The sequence below is a fragment of the Leptosomus discolor genome, chromosome Z (genome assembly GCF_034619465.1).
Source record: "Leptosomus discolor isolate bLepDis1 chromosome Z, bLepDis1.hap2, whole genome shotgun sequence".
Taxonomy (NCBI): Eukaryota; Metazoa; Chordata; class Aves; order Leptosomiformes; family Leptosomidae; genus Leptosomus; species Leptosomus discolor.
The window spans coordinates 91,393,967-91,412,736 of record NC_141419.1 but is presented as its reverse complement, the minus strand read 5'-3'; the positions used below and the strand labels follow the sequence as shown (position 1 = coordinate 91,412,736).

Here is an 18,770-nt window from a genome sequence, read left to right as displayed (position 1 = left end):
ATTTGTAGAGTTTCAGCAAACTTTTATTAAAATACCTTTGGAACTGCAAATATCTGCAAAATCTTTTTTTTTAATTTATTTTTTATTTTTTTATTTAGACCAAAAGTACTTGGTGGCTTATCTTCATTTTCTTTGTGAAATATAGAACTATGGATCTGTTTCACGCTGGGATGGATGGTAAAGAACTGATATTGCTTTGCAAATGTTCTGATAGCTGGTGAATGATCTGTGGAATATCAGAGTCCCAAAACTAGTCTGAGAGACTTTCCCCTTTCAGTGTTTGGTTCCCTGTTGGCGAGAACCAGGATTCTTGTGGTTTTGTTGTGTGGGAGCGTGAACAGATGAACAGAGAACCTGATAAACATCAGAGCCCGGGAGCCCCAGCTCCCAGACCTCTTGGAACAAATTTGGAATAAACTGCCCGCACAGTCACCTTATCTTCTGGGTTTGAAGCAGACACCAAGTTGACAAAGACTTTTTGTCTGGGGAGAAAGGCCAGGTAGAGACTTACTAATCTGAAACAGTATCTGTGATCTTAGCAGAGCAACCTGGCTAATTATGGGTGAAAATGGTGGAAGAACCTGGCCCTAACATGTTGCCCTGCTGGGTGTGCTGGGGTTTTATCCTTGCTTACAGATAAAAACTCCTCTGAGAGCAGCTTCCTGAGGCAGCAGATGGAAGAAGGACAAGTTCACACCATCCAGACGGGTGACTAGACAGAGCAGAGCATCTTCCTCTCTTGTTCCTTGAATCACTTGTATCCGAACCGGGTCTGTCTCCTACAGCCATCGAGAAAGGAAATGTTCAGAAATGTGAAAGCGTTGCAAACCAGGAGAGGTGTGTGGTTAGTCATGATGTCATAGCCCTTACAGAGTGTTTTTCTTCAGCAGCCATCTCCAAAGCCATACAGAAGACTTCAGAGCCACTCCTCCTCTTTTGCAGGTGGGAAAGGCCATCCCAGATAATGGAAATAGTTCCAGCAGTGCAGAGAGCTCAGGTAGTCAGAGGTCTCTGCTCTCAGCGCTGGGTCAAATTGGGAGAATGATTAAGAGATTAATTTTCTGATCTGCCCTAGACTCCTGGTGTGGCCCTGCGCAAGCATCATAGATTTTTCTTTACTACTCTGACCCTTCTTTGAAAAATGAACATAATGGCACACTCACAATTCCAGGATTAATTAAAGCGTGTTATTAAAGGCTGTGACAATGTCATTGGGTACACCCAATACGCGAGAGACAAAAAATACCACATGGGTGAGCTCAGTGAATTTGAGCCATCCATAAATCTTTTTTTAATAAAATAATAACTCAGAAGAGGCGGACAGAGCTCTCAAGCATTTATAAAGTGTCTGAGTTCCTGTACCTGGAGGCAAAATTCCTCTGCAATGCACAAAAATAAAAGGTCGGACTGGAAAAGGTTTGCCTTCAGCAGAAATGAATTCCCATGGGGTAACGGGCAACCAAACTCTTCTGAGAGAAAACGGGTGGCTGATGAACGTGTCGCTGGGGCTGACCCCTTTGCTGCCGAGTGCTTTGTCAGGTGGCTCTAGAAGAACGGATAAGACTCACACCAGGCTGTTGAGTGGCTGGGTGGATCAGCAGACTCCTTTAGAAGCAGTCTCTCGCTGCCTCTAACACATGAGTGATGCAGTAAGAATGATTTTCTGCATTGAAACCAAAGAGTTTCCTTAATCCTATTGATTTCCATCTTCTTCCAGCTCCCTCAGTGTCCTCGCAGTAAACTGGGCAAATAACAGGGTGAGGAGTAGTGCACGCTTCAGAGTGGTTGTGCCTTTGCCACCACTCACGTTAGATTTGTGACTTACAGCAACCAGCAAGCAATAACTAGCGAAATGGGTCTGAAATCGTGGCTTGCATGTCCCGAGGACCTCAGGAGCGTTAGCTGCTCCTGATGTGTGTGGTGTTTCCCAGCAAGCGAGCAATCCTGGAGCCAAACCATCTATTAAACCGAGAGTGCAATGGCACTGCTGATAGGTGAAGCAGCCTGGTCCACGGCTGGGTGAGCAACCCAGAGACAAAACCACTGGCATTCACACAACCACCTCTTCATTTATACAGGCACTAAAGCTTTAGAAAATATGCTGTCCTGTGGTTTTTTATTATGTTTTTCACGTCGCTGGAGGAAGAGCAGAGGTATGAAGTGTGTTGGTGATTTGCCTGTGGCAGAGTCAGGAACACCAGTCCCTGACCCCATTGTCCCAGACCTACCCCAAGGTTTGAACCACCGGCATTTGCCAAGGCTTTAAGACTTTACTGCGCTCACCCGCCTCCTCCTAAGGGCTTTTAGACTGACCCCAGGGCTTTCCACGGTGATGCCTTTGGGCACGCACGAGGCGTTGAGCTGGGGAGCGGTTCCTGGTGCCCTGCAGCACGGTGCTGGCTTGGTCCCCGCTCCCCGGGGCTGGGCTGGAGGCTCCTGGGCTGTGGGAGCGCCTTTGGGGCTGGAGGCTCACTGCAAAGCTACGTCCAGCTTTGGACAGAATCTGTTTTATTTGCAGGAAAATCCTTCTTTGTTAGTTATTCGTTGCTTTAACACCTTGATTAACTTTTCGTTACTTTAATACAGGTAGGAACACTTGCTGAAGAAACAGCCAGTGCAACCATGCCCAGGGTACGGTGACACCACAGCCCCAGCCACACCTGAGGATCATGCCCAGATGTAGCACGTGGTGACTTCTGCATGGCCCAGGAGGAGGGAGGTCCTGCTTTGATGTCTTTGGGACAGCTCTGCCTGCAAAACTTCAGGACCTGGGGTTGTATTTAGCAACAGTCAACTCTGTCCTGATGACACTTGGAGCCGTCAGGAGCTGTCACGTACAAGAGACATCCAGCAAAAGCACAAACCTTTCCCTGCAAACCTTAGTACACACACGCAGAGAGTTTAAAGTACTTTGAACTGAGCAGATATTGCCCCTAATTTTGAAGAATAACGTTGACTCAGCTCTCATTTTACCCTGGCCACGCGTGCTTTCAGCAGTAGATCCTGCTGCAAAGTATTTCCGCGGAGGATTTCAGGGTGGGGTTATCGGTGTTAATGTACTGCTCATGCATCGAAATTCAGCGCTGTGACTGTAGTTTGGGGGGTCACAGGATTTCGCTGCAGAAACGCCGCTTTCTCCTGCCCGTCTGAATGCAATGGCAAACTCGCCTTCCCTCCTCTACCTAAATAAAAACCCAAAGGTGACGTGGAATGATGGGGTGCCTGTTGCAGAGCAGATAACTCCGCTCTTAACCACCAGCCCCAGCACCCTGCCCACCCCGCTGAGCCCTCCAGAGCACCTCACTGCTCTTGTGCCATCACCTGTCCGTCCATCCATCTGTCCCCGCAGTCTCCATGTGTGGAGGAACCTGTGAGCATCTGAGGGAGCACACACACCTCCAACACCTGTCCTGTCCTTGCAAGGAAGCCACCGGCTCTGCTCAGAGGGGGAAAAAAAGTGGTATTTGGTTCATTTTCACCTCTAAGTACCTTTGATATCAATGCAAAAGGTGGTACCATAAAATGCTATTTAAGTGCCAGTCCTTGCTAAATATTCTGATCAACACAAGTTTTGATTCCCAAATGGAAATAAGCTTCTGTCTCCTGAAGGAGACAGTTTCCAGCAACTCAGCACTTAGGACACACTTCAGGGATTTTGTATGTATTTCAGGGGTTTTATTTTCTGACTTTAATTAAAGTCTTAGATTACAATAAATTTGATGGAAAATCACACACGGCACCAGCTGGTATTTCATGGGAACGGCTGTGCTTTGCCTCTGGGCTATCACTTCTACCCAGGCTTCACTAAAACCTTTGCACCGGTTACTTCATGTTTTGTTTCTACAGTTGATTTAATAAAAGGAGAGGAGCAAGTTTTGTTTGCCCAACAAAGCTGTCTCAGAGGCTTTGCAGAGATTACGCTGTCAAATGTGTTACCCAGGATAATTGCTAGACAGGGTGCAGGTTTTTCTCCTCTTCTTTGCTCCTTCCCAAACTTCCCCCAGAGCCACCTGCTATTTTTTTTGTATTCACCAAGGACATCAGAGCTGGGAAAGAGACACCAGGGGTGCTGGCCGTCCTCCCACCAAATTGGCACTGCTCCCTACCAGAAAAGATGCCAAAGAGGGGATGTTTCACCCCCCAAGGGATGAGGGACAGAGGGTGAGATGCCACCAGCAATTGATCACTTGAAAACTGTGGGTGCCTTGTGAACGGCACAGCCCGAAACCACGGGAGGAGAGATCCTCACTTGTGGAGTAAACAACTGTGGCAGAGAATAAGCCCCGCTGAGGACATTTTCTGCCTGCTTAGTTAATATGCCTTGAATGATAATGAATAGCAATAGTGATTAATTAGGAATACTTCGCATTTGCCTCATCCTTCTCCGGCTCAAAAAGTGCCTTATAAGCATGAATTGGAGCCCCAGGGGATGGAGGCAGGCGGCGTGGCTATGGGCTGACAAGCTGGGGACAATTTTTGGCTGTTTCTGCCCAAGAAATGATTCCTGACATCGGTGCAGGATGCAGAATTATACAAGCAGGGCCTGCCACGCTGGTAGTGGGAACCCAAACCCACCTGCAGCCAGGGGAAGACTGAGAAAAAACCATCCCTGGTGCGCTCCTTGAATAAATTTCCAGTGGGACCATGTGGGCGACGCCACCCAACCCAGGCACAGGCGTGTCCTGGCAAAGGACACCCCGTTAAAGCCATTCCTTGCACCCCGACGGATGGGGGATCCCCGACAGCTCCGTGGCTGGTGGGGATGGCAGAGCCTCAAACTGCCGTTAGGCACCCGCTTCGGGCTTAATTATTCTCCTTCTGTGGGAAAGGAAGAAGAATAAGAAGAATAAAAGGGAAAAAACTCTGAAATCCAACGAGAAACACAGTGTGTGTTGGTGCCTCAAGTGAGGGAAGCGAGGGGGGACCTTGCCCGGGGCTGGGGGCAGGAGTCAGGCAGGCTCCCGGCTCGGGACCCCCGGGGAAGCAGCCGAAGCGGGGAGGGCAAGTAAAAACATGTATAAAAAAAGGGCTTTTTTTTAAAAAAAAAAGTAATAAAAGCCGACGCGGGCAGCAAGGAAAACCGCTGCTCCTGCCGCCTGAGAGCGGGATCGAGGGCGCAAGGCGGGAAAGCCGAGTCCAGCCGAACCGAACCGGAGCCGAGCCCGAGCCGAGCCCAGCCGAACAGAACCGAACCGGAGCCGAGCCCGAGCCGAGCCCCGACGAACAGAACCGAACCGGAGCCGAGCCCCAGCCGAGCCCAGCCGAACAGAACCGAACCGGAGCCGAGCCCGAGCCGAGCCCAGACGAACAGAACCGAGCCGAGCCGAGCCCGAGCCGAGCCGTGCCGCGCCGCCTCACACCTGAGCGGGGCGCGGCGGAGGCGGAGCGGCGCTGCTTCCTCCTCCTCCTCCTCCTCCTGCCCACCCCCCCCCACCCCCCCCCCTCCCTCCCTTGCCGCTCCCTTCTCTGCCCCGCGCCCCGGTCGGCGTCGGCGGGTGTAAAGGTCGGTTGGTCGGTCGGTCGGTCTGTCTGTCCGTCCGTCCGTCCGGCGGTCGGTCTGGCGGCGCCGCTCGCTGCCTGCCGGCCCCATGCCCCGCGCCTAGCGCCGCCCGCCCCGGCCATGTCCGCCGCGCAGCTCTACACCAAGGTGAGCGGGGCGGAGGCGCGGGGTGTATGGGGGGGTTGGGGGTGTGGGGGTGTGTGTCTTCCTTTTATTTTGGGGGTTTCTTTCGGAGTCGTGGAGGGGACCCACAACTTTCCCCGCACCCCCCTGGGACGGCGCCCGCAGGTGCCCGGGGAGCGGAGGGCACCTCCCCCCCCGCTGCCCGCGCGTCCCTCCCCCGCCGGTGCCGTCCTGCCCGGGGAGCCGGGACGGGCCCGTATGTGTGTCCCCGCCGGGGGTGAGCGGCCGCTCCCGGGATTTCACCGGGTGAACGACGTGGCTGGTTTTGTGCGGGGAAGGGCGAACTTCGCCCGTGGGTCGAGGTTGTGGCAGTGTGGGGCCTCGTCCTTCGTGGGGTCCGTCACCGGAGCGCCTCAACACGCAGCTAAAACACGCTCCGCTCCCCAAATTCCTCATGGAATAATTTTTTTTCCTCCTATCCCTAAAACATCAGGGTGGAGGGAGAGGAAAGGACAGTCCTTACAACTGCTGTAACTAACCAGAATGCTCCTAAGGTGCCCAGTTTCCAGAGTCCTTTTTGTTTGTTTGTTTGTTTGTTTTTGTACTGCAACTCCTGAATATAATCCCTCGTCAGGGGTACGAACTAACACCCGCTTCCTCATGGCAGGCGGGGAAGGTAACATGGCTGATGGCCTCGCAGGGTGCTATGCACCGCCGGGCCAGCGTTTGGTGTGCCGCCGGGGTGGCAGCCAGCCGCCCTCCCTGTCGCTTCCCAGAGAGAAACCCAGATTTACTCCTAACAAGTGGTAGCTGTGATATTGGGAACCTCGGGTGCTGATTTTTAAGTGGAGCCTGGGATCTAGACCAAGATAATGCTTTATTTTATTTTTATTATTTTGTGGCTGTGGGATAGTGGTGCAGGGTATTCCCACTTCTTGCCCAATGCTGGCTAGGGACGCAACCTGTGTGGTTTGGGGCTTTTTTTCCCCTATCCTAGCGAGACGTTTGTGTCCAGAGAGATCTTTGCTGATTGACTTGGCCTGATGAAAGAGCTCCTCGCACGCAGCGGGAGATCCGCCCGGTACGGAGCAATAACTGGGAAGGAGAGAGCCGTCTCCCTGCACTTTGCATCTTCCCGACGCTGCCCGGGAGTGCTGCGGGCAGCCAGGATCCAGGGAGTGTGCTTAGTAAAAGCCATCAGTAACGCTAGGCAGGGGCTCATCGAGAAAAGTGCTTGGCTTCAGAACGTTTTTTTGCTGAAAGACTATCAAGTGCCAGCATCATCTACTGTAATAATGAGAGTTTTAGTGTTTTAAATTCTTCCTGTGACCATGGTCAGTGTGGAGTTGCTGCCAGATTGGCACCAGCCCTCTCAAGGAACCACTTTCTGTCTCGGTGCCAGTCTTCTGGGCTTAACTTTGCTGCAAATTTCTGCTTCTGTAACTCATTTTGCAGACAGCTTTTATGTAATATTGGGGCTTGCCACTTATTTTTTTGTTTTGTCTGTTGATATCAAACGGGTGCAGGATGGAATTGTGAATCTGGTGGCTCCTCCTTTGAACCTGTGGGTATTTAAGACACCCCGCTGGATTGTGCGGGACTGTCCATGAGCAGGCTGACCTCCGTCCTTCTCGGGAGCACTTCAAAAACAAAGTCTGAGGCTTGGAAAACCTTTTTCCTTTGGAAAATGAGGAGGAGAGCACAAGGAGAGCCGTGGCTAAACTGCTCCAACGTGCTGACTGCAGCATCTTATCGGATGGGTGCGTGGATGTGATGGCAAGCATCCCTGGGGAGGGGGGAGGCTGGTTGTGAGCGCTGTGTTATCCCTGTCTGTGGGCTGGTTATAACAACCAGGTTAATTGATTCTTAATGTGATGATCCTGTGTCAAACCTGACTTGGCCAGGTTTATATTCGTGTTCTTCTGTTGAATGGGTGGGAGATGCCTGCTGGGGCATCGCTCGTGGTCCTGTTACTGTATAGGGACTTTCTGATGAGGCACTTGGGAAGTGATGGGGATTTGGTGACAATCTGTGCATGTCCTGTGTGTTTAACTTGTTTTTAATATCAGCAGAGATTCTTGATGAGAGCTGGCCCTTCTGCTGGTGTCCGAGTGTCTCGTGGGGACATTTTAGGGACACAGCTGGTGTGGTAGGCGGTGGGGCCATGGATGGTGCCTTGAATCCGTATGGGTCGTCTGTGGGGCTGAGCGCTGGCGTTACGGTGAAATTTAGGACTGCCCTGGTGGGTTGTCTTCTGCGTGGGGCTTCTGTGCTGGGTCTGGACTCTGAAGCAGCAGGAAATTTTCCTGCGACTTTGAGTATATAAGAAAAAGAGCAAAGAAGGCTTTAAAAACCACAACAAACCCAACAGCCTTGAGATCGTGGAATCACAGACTGGTTTGGGTTGAAAGGGACCTTAAAGACCATCTAGTCCAACCCCCTGCCATGGGCAAGGACACTTTCCACTAGAGCAGGTTGCTCCAAGCCCCATCCAGCTTGGCCTGATGAGCCTGATGCTGAGGCTCAAGAGCTCACGAGCAAGACTCTGAGCCTGATGGTTCCACTTACTGATGGAGGTCCCCAAGATGAAGCAGATGTGTTGCTCTCTGGCCTGCTCTTGGAAAGCAGTTAAGGAAGGTCCCGGCGCTCGTTTGGACGTCACCTCTGTGTGGATATGGGCAGCTGGCCCCGTGGCCTGTAGCTCTGTGGGGTGTTTATGGCTCATGTACGGTAGAGGCTTCCGAGAGCACAGTGGGGAGAAGACAGCCTGCTGTGGAGAGCTGCCCTGCCCTGAGCAGTCAGGCATTAGTGGACCCCCTGTGCACGGCTGCCAGAAGATGCTCTTAGAGTAACTGGGCATGGGGGTAGACAGGGGTAAGGAGGGGGGAAGAGCAGGAAAGCTTCAGTGGGGTGCTACAGTTCAGGAGATGACTTTCCAAGGGCAGAGGTGGGGCCTCCTGGATCGCCTTGTTGGCAGGATGAGGTTGAAGCTTTTTGAGGGAAGGTGGATGATCCGGCTCGCTGGAATCAATACAGCTGTCTTGCTAAAAGCCTATTGATCTGATGTGCAGGCTTGCATTAGCACAGCCACAACAGTACCTCCCTCGGAATCCTTCCTCCTCCTGCTTGAACCAGAATGAGAGAGACTGCTGGGGAGCTGCTTCGGTGTGGCCAAGTGGGACTTCTCAGGTTCTCCCACCTCTCCTTCCTGCTGGGCTGCAATGGGAGCTGCTATGTGTTGTATAGAGAGCCCTTAACTTCCACTTGATGCTTGTAGATGATCTCCTGGGACCTTGTGGGACATGTAGTACCTTCTTGGTGCTTAAGTTCATGCTTGTTAAGCCATGCTGGTGAATTTGCTGTGCTAGACTTAGTGCTGCCCCTGAGGAGCACTTAAACTGGAGAGGAACCCATCCTGGAAACACCAGCAGCTGTGAGTTGCTGGTGGAGGCCTTCTCCATGTGATGTCTCGCCTGTGCCCCTTGGAAGAGCAGGGATGACTGGTGTGTTTAATAGCCCCCATCAAACCAGATAATTAACAGCAGCGTCTAATTATGAGCATGAGAGTAGTTCCAAAACTGCATCAACCTTCAAGCACGTAGGACTCCACTTGGGTAAATAGTTACAGGGAGACCATTATAATGCTCGCTCGCAATGTGGTACCTGGGGACTTTGGGATCGTCAGGCTGTGGATTTTATTTTGTTGCAGAAGCAAACAGGAATTTAGTGCGACTTGTGTCTCAGCTGTGTGGTAAAGGGTGCAGACCCAGTCGTGTGATGCCAGTTACCCTGTGCAAACGTCTTTCTAAGGCTGCCTGGAGCTGGTCCTGCTCCTGCCGTGTCCCCGGGGTTCCTGCTGGAGCGGTGGGATGTGCCCAGCTGCAGTGCTGCCCAGCCAAACTGGTTGCAGCTGGGCAGGGCAGCGTCTCAAACCCTATTTAGCTGAAGCAGCGGAGCTCCCTGCATGCAATGCTCTTTCTTTCCTCTCCAGCCAGAGCCCTCTAAAGAAACCTGTTGCTGATGCAGCTAAACTACAGCCAAGGTAACTGCAGCCCAATCTGCGTAAGCCTGTGCAGATGCCAGCATTACTCTGTAATGAGATAACGGGGATGCTCTGCTCCTCTGAGCTGGGTGCTGGGCAGGGTGGAGGGAGGACATCTTCCCTGGGAGATGCCATCTCCAGCAACGGTTTGATTTGCAGCGTTAAAGCGGAGATTAAAGACTTGTTTGCATGGCTAGTCTTCGTTATTGTAAGGTGAAGCTCTTCATAGCACTAAAGAGCAAAATTGCTTTTGCTTCTGGATGTTCTGCTCCCGTTCTTAAAATATGTTAATTGTTAATTTAAGCATAGCCTCCGAGCCTCATGCAAAATAGTGCTTCTGCGCCTTACTGCTCCTGGGGTGTTGTGCAGCTTGAGATATGCTCTTCAGAAGGTTTGCAAGCTCTGGATGAGTAAGAAACCAGTGTGTGTGTGTGTATGTATTTATTTTCCTCCCATTGTGCAAAGCGACTGTTACTTGCCAAGTATTTTTTAGTAGATGAAAGAACTTAATGCATTAAAAAAAATCCTCTTCTAATGGCTAGCGTCAGGTATAGAAAACACTCTGGTTTTTTACATGAAGTAGTTGTATTAAATAAAGTAGCTGGAATGAACTGGTGGTTTCTGACCCTGGGGAGAAACTTTTGAAAAGCGAATAAATATTGCCAGAGTGAGCACGCACTGATTGAGTCAATGAATTGGCATAAACCTTCTGGCAGAAAACCTTTTTGAAAATGATTTATCCTTTGAGGCTCAGGGAGGATTCATCCTTAGCCGGAGCCTGTGGGCTGGTGTGGGGTTGAGGAGCAGCTGGGAAGGGAAAAAGATGATTTTCTGTGTATTATGTAGAAAAAAACCCATCTGGGAATAAGTGTGGGGGACAGGGGAAGTTTGGGGTTCAGTCCCAGGACATCCTTGGGACCTCTGCTGCAGAGCTCCTGAACTCCTGCTTCTGCCATTTGCAGCTGTTAGGAAAAGCAGGTTATACTTGAAGGTTTTGGGTTTGTGGTGTTTGTTTGGTTTTTTTCTTCTTTATTTTAAATTGTGAGAACATGTCTGGGTCATGCTGCAAAGGGCAGCGACAGCTCGGGGGCCACGCTGGGATTTTTATTTAAAGATGGGGCTGTCTTGCTGAAGGAGCCGGATCCATTGGCATCCGCGGTCTCCTCCCAACCCTGCCTCATTACTAGCTGCAGTTGCGGGGAGAAAAATCATTGAAATGTAAAATGTGATTGCTCCAGCCAGCTCTCTGCAGCTGGGGACTGTGCCAAGGGCACGGCCATCTCCGCAGCAGCTCGGAGACCTCCTCGGCTTCTCTGGGATGACATGGAGGAGAGAAAAGCAAAGCCAAACTTGGGGACTCACTGGTTCTATGGCTTTGAGTGGATGCAAGGGAGATGAGAGATGGGTGCTGGTGGCTTTGCGGACATTTCCCTCCCTCGACGGGCAGGAGATGGCCAGAGTTCGCCCTGTGCTCTCCCAGCGCTGTGCAGGTGCGCGTCCTGCTGCAGGGCACACCGTGCGGGGGTCTTTGTGCTCCAAAAATAACTGCGATTTCTTTTCTGTTTGTGCAGTTGTTCATCTCTGCAGCGGGTCTGGAGCCCAAGGCAGCATGTGCTGGTCTTGTGGGGTGGAGTGGAATGGGATGAGTCGGTCCTACCCTTTTTTGCCCTAAGGAAGGAGTTTAACCCTGGGGTATTTTGTCACATGCTGTTGAGGAATGTATTTACAGTGGAGGATTTTTGCTCGTGATTCATCTCTGCTGCCAATAACCAGGTCTAGGAGGTAACGACCCTGAACATGAACACGTGTATCCCTTCTGATGACCAAGCAAGAAGTCTACGTGGCACTTATATATATTTGAAGCAGATCTCAGTTGCTGTAGCATGATGCAGTTCTAGGCATGTTGGACTTTTAATTTACACACCAGTTAGTTTGTAGCTCTGGCCAAAAAAGGAGTAATTTGCCCTTACTGTGATAGTTGTCCAGGAAGGAAAACGCAGGAGTAGCCTAACTTTAGTGTGAACGTGGACTTTGGACCTTCTGAGTTAGTCATCAGTGTAATAAATAGCAGGTAGCATAGGTGAAGTGGAGTCAGGTTGTTGTTGTTTTTTGTGGTGTTATTGTCTGTTCTTTGACCTGTTCTGCAAACAGAGGCATTTTGCAGTGGTTAAAGGAATATCAGCATGAACTAACATTCAGGTTAGGAAAATGACTGCTTGTATTGCAGCAAAACCTCAAGCTTCAGCTGACACCTGAAATGTTTGCAGAACGTTTTAGTGAAGAACTTGCTATTTAGCAAAACTGAAAAAATTCCCTGTGAGCTTTCTGTGTCTTGGGTTGGTTGTGTAAACCAATTGCCCTCCTATGCCTCTGGCCCCACTGTAAGACACATCTTGTGGGGTTGGATGGGGTTTTGGCTTAGTCTGGTCCTCCAGAAATGAGCAGAGACCTGTCCAGAGATGGCAGAAAGGCTGGGAAGGCCCATGTGACTTCACGTAGCCTTGCTCATTTGAACGGTCTTTAACATGATGCCCAGGTCACGGTAAACTCATTGGTTATACTAACAAGGGTCTTAAGCATTTGGTATTTCTGCTTCTTGCCTTTCCTGTGGTATCCAGAGGGTTTGGAGAGGAGCATGCCTACAGGGAAGGGCATGCTGCCTGGAAGTGTGACCTCTTCCCCAGCTGTGCTCTCCTTTTGTCCTTGATTTGTCCATATCCAGAGTCTTCTCCAGCTGGTTGAAACCTGTGAGTCAAAGGAACAGGTTAAACGTATCAAAGGCTGGACTACAAGAACTGTGAGCAGCATAGGTCTATAAACCCTTACTGTAAGGAATATAATCCCTGAATTGCAGGGTATGGCCCCAAACCTGCAGCTTGGTGCAGGGTGGTGGGATGGCGGTGCAGCTTCTGCAGCAGCATGTGCTCCTGATCCGTCGTGCCACCATCCTTCACCACTTTTAACCAAATCCCATTTGATTTTGTTCAAATGCTTGTTGTCTCCTCCACAAGCAGTATTTTTAGTACTGGCTTTTAGCCCCTTGTGCTTGTCCATGTGAAGCACGTGGTGCTGTTAGGACATTCAGACCCTGCTCTGGAGGCAATTACAGCAGTTCACTGGTGATGCTGTGTAACACGTCTTGCTGCCCTCCCCAGCTCTATTTACAGCGCAGGACAGGTTGTAGGATGCCTTGGCCGCATCCTCCTTCCCGCCCAGCCATTGCCTCCTCCTTCAGTCCGTGTTTCGTGTTCCCTTGTGGACATCCGTGGTGGTACCGGTGGAGTGGTTTTGTGTTGTCTAAGTGTTGGTGTACTCCAGGTGTTTGGTGCTAATGTGGCTTGGCTCCTCGATAGGAGATAGGTGCTGTGTCCACCTCTCCGTCCTGCCTTTTGGATGTTCCCGTTGGCTCTCATCTCTTCTGTCCACAAGTCTCCATTCGACATGTGCTTCCAGCTTCACTCTTCCTTGAGAACGTGTCTTCTCTATGTTTGAGGTTGACCAACCCTTTCAGCTCATGACCACTTCCCATCCTGCTGAATCACAGGCAGCCCTGTGGGGCTGGTGGGCTCTGTGAAGGGAAATGTTTCACTTGGTGGCTACACCAAGGTGTGGAGCCAGTGCTTAAACCCAGCTAATCTATACCTTCACCCTTCCCGTGAGTCATTGCCCAAGCTCTCTTACGATAGTCCTACCGAGGTGCTGGTAGGATATGCTAACCACCATTTACAGGGCTGTTGGGAGCAGGATGTGTTGCAGATGAATCACGGCCGCTACTTATCAAAATGACATGTTACATCTTGGTGATGTGTCCTGGAGAGTCACTGCTCTTCAAAGAAAAAAAAAAAATTAAAAAAAATTTAAAGATGGCTTTTAAAAGTCATGGAGGACAGTGATGGGAATGTCTGGTTCCTTCTGAAAGCCCCGCAGGGATGATTTGAGGTGGCTCAGGCAGACCTGCAGCTGCCAAATCCCCGGGCAGGCTGGACATGAGCAAGCAGCTGGGGCTGCCGACATGTGTCTTAGCAAATGAGTGTTGAAAACTGTTTTAAAAAATAAAAAAAAAATTATCTGATCCCTGTGCCTGCTGTGAAGCTGGTCCTTGGTGCTACACTGCAAGCAAGCAGAAATTTGGCGTAAGCGTGTCTCAAGGCAGTGAGTGGATGCGGAGATGCCGAGATGGTGGAAGCTATAATTTTCAATCTAATTAAGCTGAGTAACTCCCTTGTAGATTTATGCTTCTTAATTACTTTGAGCTCTGGTAACATGGGTGGTGTGGGTATCACTGTTTTTTGGGCAGCAAGTGTGACGTCCAGGTGGGGTGAGGGAGCGGTACCCACCAGCTGCTTTGGGGATGGCACGGGTCTTGGTCAAGGACACTTAATCTCCTGTTGGGGTAGGGATGGAGAGCTGGAGGTTGCTTTCACGTGGCAGCACTGGACTACTGTGGTCTTAGATTGGTCCCACATCTCTTGGTAGGACCATGTATCCTGTTTTGGAGACACATGGGGGTGCAGGAGAAGGTGGTCCTCCTCCAGACCCACACAGACCTCGGTGGGAGGTAGATGTGTGAAGACTGGTGAGGCTCTTGCCAGCCTTTCTCATGGCTGTGGAGTACCCATTTTTTGCCTGGCTGATGCCTACTTTCACCACCATGTTCAGCAGTGAAGGAAATGAAAGACCAAGTGTCACCCATCCAACACTTGGTAGGTGTTTCGTGTCACCATGTTGTCCCCTTACTTTCCTTTCTCCTTGTAAGGAATCACTTCTCTGCTGGGATAGGCCGTGAACACCGGTGCTACCGTCTTGTAGTTAATGGTACCAACAAGGCCTGTTTTGGCTGAAGCAAGACCTTTAACACCACTACAAAGCTCTTCTGGAAGCCATGTCCATGAACATCGCACCTGGAGGCTGCCCTCAGGGGAGTCTGCAGGGACTTTCCTACTCTGGATATTGGGGTTTTCTCCCAATATCAGGTTTGAGTCTCTTGCTCTGCTTGCTTTCTGCTTGTTTCCTTGTTTGTTTTCTTTTCTAAAGTCTTTGTTTTTGTTTGGACCCTGCCCCAGTGAGGTGATAACCCGTTCCTTGCTATGCAGAGTGGTGAGATGGATCTTCGTGCTTTGTCTGCCCTGCCATGGAGGATGGAGGCAGAGCTCTTAAATAAAATACTTATTTTTTTTTTAAAAAAAAATCTCAATTCCAGAAAATGTTGGTGTTGAAGATCAAAGGGGTGGTGCTTTGGTGCAACTGGTGGCAGGAACGGCTGTGGATTTCAGCCTCGCAGTGCTGCTGCCACCCTGGGGGTGATTTCTGCTGCCCGGCCCCCCGCCTGCTTGCTGGGAGCTACTTTGAAGCCTTGTGCGCTCTTGCCGTGCCAAAATAAACTCGGGAGTCGAGGCTGTCGGAGCTAATCTTCATCCTTTCACGCTTCGCCCTCCCCGCCGCTGTTTCGGTGAGCGATGGCTGTGCTTGCACCTGCTTATTGTAGGGAAATCCCTCCCTGGTGGTGGGAGTGTGGGGACCATCGCCGTGATGCCAGAGGGGCACGAGCAGTGCTGCCCAGCTTTGAGCAACCTGAAATAGCCATTTGCTTGCCCATCAAGGTGGGTTTAAATCATCTTTAGGAACAAAACTTGCTTAAATTTGCCTTTCAGCACCTGACACTCCGTGCTAGGAGAAGATGGGATGGCTGCGGCCACTGCAGGCTGCACAACTCCTCGCAGTCCCCAAAGAGCAAACTGTGCTCCGACGTTTGCATCCCAAAGTCCAGCATCAGGCAGAAAAAAACCTGCTGATCTCACCCAAATGCAGCCTCCCTGGGGCCCCTCTTTTTGTCCAAGGAAACAGTGCAGTGCTGAAATCCATATTTATTTTTTCTGGTAAAAAAAAAGTCCATTCTTAGAAATAGAATATTCTATTTGGAAATGGCGAAAAGTCTGCAGATTTTCTGAGATTTCACTATCATCTTTTAATTTTTTTTTTATATTATTGTTATTTATCTTTTTATTTTTGACTGGAAAAAGTGCTGTGTCCTGGCAGTCTTTGCTCTGGTACAAAGTTTCAGCACTGAAAGGTCACGTGAAGTAAATCAGCAGAACGCAAACCCTGCTCTTACTTGCTAAACTTTGCCCGGATCTCACCTAATCGCTGACCTGGTAGGTACTTAGGAGCTCAACTCTTTTCCTGCAAGGAGGCAGCTCAGCCCCAGCCCCGCTCCTCGGGGCAGCGCTTGTGCCGGCTGAGCATCCTCCTGGGGTCCTGGCATCCTTCTGCTCCAAAGGATGGTATTTTTGAACCCTTTGGAACCGTGCCTGAGTGATTACTTGCCGTTATATCCTGATTTTAAATGGTATTTTCTTTTTGGAGCAGCAGGTTGGCTGTTTTTTGTCCTTTTTCTTTTCAGTTTCAGATGACTGTGCTTTAATATTCAACCATTTGTGAGGTATTGCCCAAATTTAGGCTGTCACCAGTCCCCAGTGTGATGGTTTTTGGTGTCCCCGTGTGACGAGCAGACTGTTATGACTGATAGAAAATCCTCAGCACGTTGGTGTGTAGAATTTTTTTTTTAACTATTGGACCACGCAGCTCTGAAGTCAGTGAGGTTTCATCCTTTTAGCAACTCTGAAGGCGGTTTCATGTCTCTCCACATTCACTACTAAAGGCTGAGTGTTTCTAAAGGAAAAACCTTCCTACAAAACAACTTCATTTTCCTCGGTAATATTTTGGGGACAGTCTGTTGGCAACTATTTTATCTGGCGTGCCATCTCTCGGCTTATAACCCTCTTTGATGTGGCTCATTCAGGGGAAAAATGGCATTACACACTACCTCAATCATTCAGATGTCAGAGAGGATATCGCGTTTGACTAATCAGGGGAAATTTGGGAAGATTTAGTAATGCCAGGAGACATGACCCACTTTCAGATAAACGCTTTTCAGACAATAGAGGTTGTGCGACGTCGTGGGGGAGGGAGAAACGTTCCTAGGGTAGAAGTAATTAATAATTATTTATGACTTTTAAATTTTATTTTATTGTGCTGACCCTTTCTCAGGTTCAGGGTGGGTTTGCTTTCTTTTTCTGGCTGGTTGTGGGTTTTGGTTTGGTTGGTTTTTGTTTGCTTTTTTTTTGTTGTTGTTTGGTTGGGTTTTTTTCAGGGGAAGAAAATACTGGCACTAAGTGGTTTTCAACAAATCTGTGTTATCTGGAGATGACCGTCCCCGGGCTGCAGATGCTTGTCACCTTTGGGATGCTCCCTCGGGCACAGGGGCTGGCTGATGGGTGTTGTGATGGAGGGTGTTGAGAGCTGTGGTCCAGCGTGATGTGGCTCTGTTCCAACTGTTGGTGACCAGCGTGGGGTGGGGAACCTGGTGTGGGAGGTTCTCTTGAGTCTCCCAGCTCAGGAAAGTGTCCGCCTGATGACGTGCATCTTAATTACATTAAGACAGAAGAATATTAATCCATAAAGGCAGATTTCTGTGTTCTCTTCATACCACAAACCTTATATGCGGTTCATCTGTGTTATTGGGAACTTCTGGCCGAAACAGCAAGAGAAATTGCAGAGGTGTAGCACTATGATATTGTAAAACTGTGAGAAGCCAAACCTGGTGCTTAAATTTGTAGTATACAAACTCTTCCTTCAAAGACAACAGAAGAGAGCGTTCTTTAAGTAGTAACTGCATAATTTTCAGCGCTGCAAGTTCTGTCAAGCAACTTGTTGTGACTGTTCCTTTCTGCAAGGTTTTATCTTTGCAGCCATATGAGCTGAGCAAAACCAATTTAGTCTGCTTAAAACTTATTATAACCCATTATTAAAAATAGCTTTGTAATCCTTCTGGAGTATAGCAACAACACTCTTGTCTTAATTTCATATTGTAGTTAAACTCTGGCACTATCTCTCAATTTGCCATGATGGTGTGAATGTCCAACGTGATGGAGCAATGTTAGAGCCCACGTGAAAATGGGAAGAAGTGCTGTGCTGCACGGGCAGTGTTTTGGGGTAAAAAAACCCCATCCTAGGGATGTCCTGGAACAGCTGCTGGTTTCTGGAAGGGGGTCCGAGTTTGCAACCTTTTTTTGTTATTTTTGAAAACAAGCTTTTAAATGATCGTTCGGCTGTAGGTGTTATTTAATGCTCTATTTTTGCCTGCAGCCATGGACTCCATTGCTGCTCTTCCATAGTAAAAAACCCCACTCTTATTTTCTGTGTAGTTCCCCAGATTCTGTTCTTTTAAGAGCCACTATAATAAGCTTCAAGCATCTTTACCAAGCAAGTTAGCATCTTCCTTGGGTTAAAGTCTTGCTGCTTCTCCCTTTAAGCTTCAAAAACGAGTAGATTGACAGGTTTTTTGGGTACTGTTCCAGTAATAGCTGGAAGATACGTAGCCCTGGCATTTGTCTAGATAAATCCGTTTCCTTCTAACGTACCTCTGGGTGTTCGGTGAGTTGGTCCCTGGGGTTTTCATGGGTGCTCTGAACTCCAAATTACCGTTGTGTCCCATGAAATACTGAAGTGGAATTTCTGAAGCATCGACAGCGGATGTTGAAGCCCTGGTTGAAGTAATGCGTGATGCCGAGAGCTTGTGTGATCTTTGAATGACTCAGGAGCGATGGTACCCGGTCAGGCAGGAAGGTGGTCCTGCTGCTTCTGTAAGCACCGGTGATGCTGATGCCTGCCTGCTCCCTCCCACATGCCTGGGAAGCAGCTAGAAAGTTGGGAAGAGCTAAAATATACCTGGGATCTGGATAAACCTGTCCTGCAGTCAGACTAAACTTTAATACAGTTAATTTGTCTGGGACGGAAGAGGCCGTTTTGAAAGGACTTGACTCCACTCCTCGTGCTCGCACAAAACATGTGTAATTTAGCAAGTCAGGACAGAGCAAAATGCAGTGGCCAGGACTTGAAAGAGTCATCCCAGGAGCTGGACGTGTGGGAGATGAATGCAGACCTGAACAATGGCTTGTAATTTGAAAGCTGAATAGCTTTTGAAACACCCCAAGAAATGGAGGAGGCTGCATCTGCCGTACCCACTTTAACCCCGTAAACAGCATTGACCCTTGTCTCTTACAGGTTTTGTACCAAATTTGTGTCTGCCTTAAAAGTTGGCTGCTG

General features: G+C 49.5%; 1 protein-coding gene across 1 annotated transcript in view; it reads left to right on the top strand.

Moving 5' to 3' along the window:
* Window positions 1–5,620: 5,620 nt before the first annotated feature.
* Window positions 5,621–18,770, top strand: part of MYO5B (myosin VB) — a 150,854-nt gene continuing 137,704 nt past the window's right edge. The window contains exon 1 of the mRNA XM_086480191.1: window positions 5,621–5,647. Coding sequence (XP_086336317.1) covers window positions 5,621–5,647 — 27 coding nt within the window. The remainder of the gene's footprint in view (window positions 5,648–18,770) is intronic.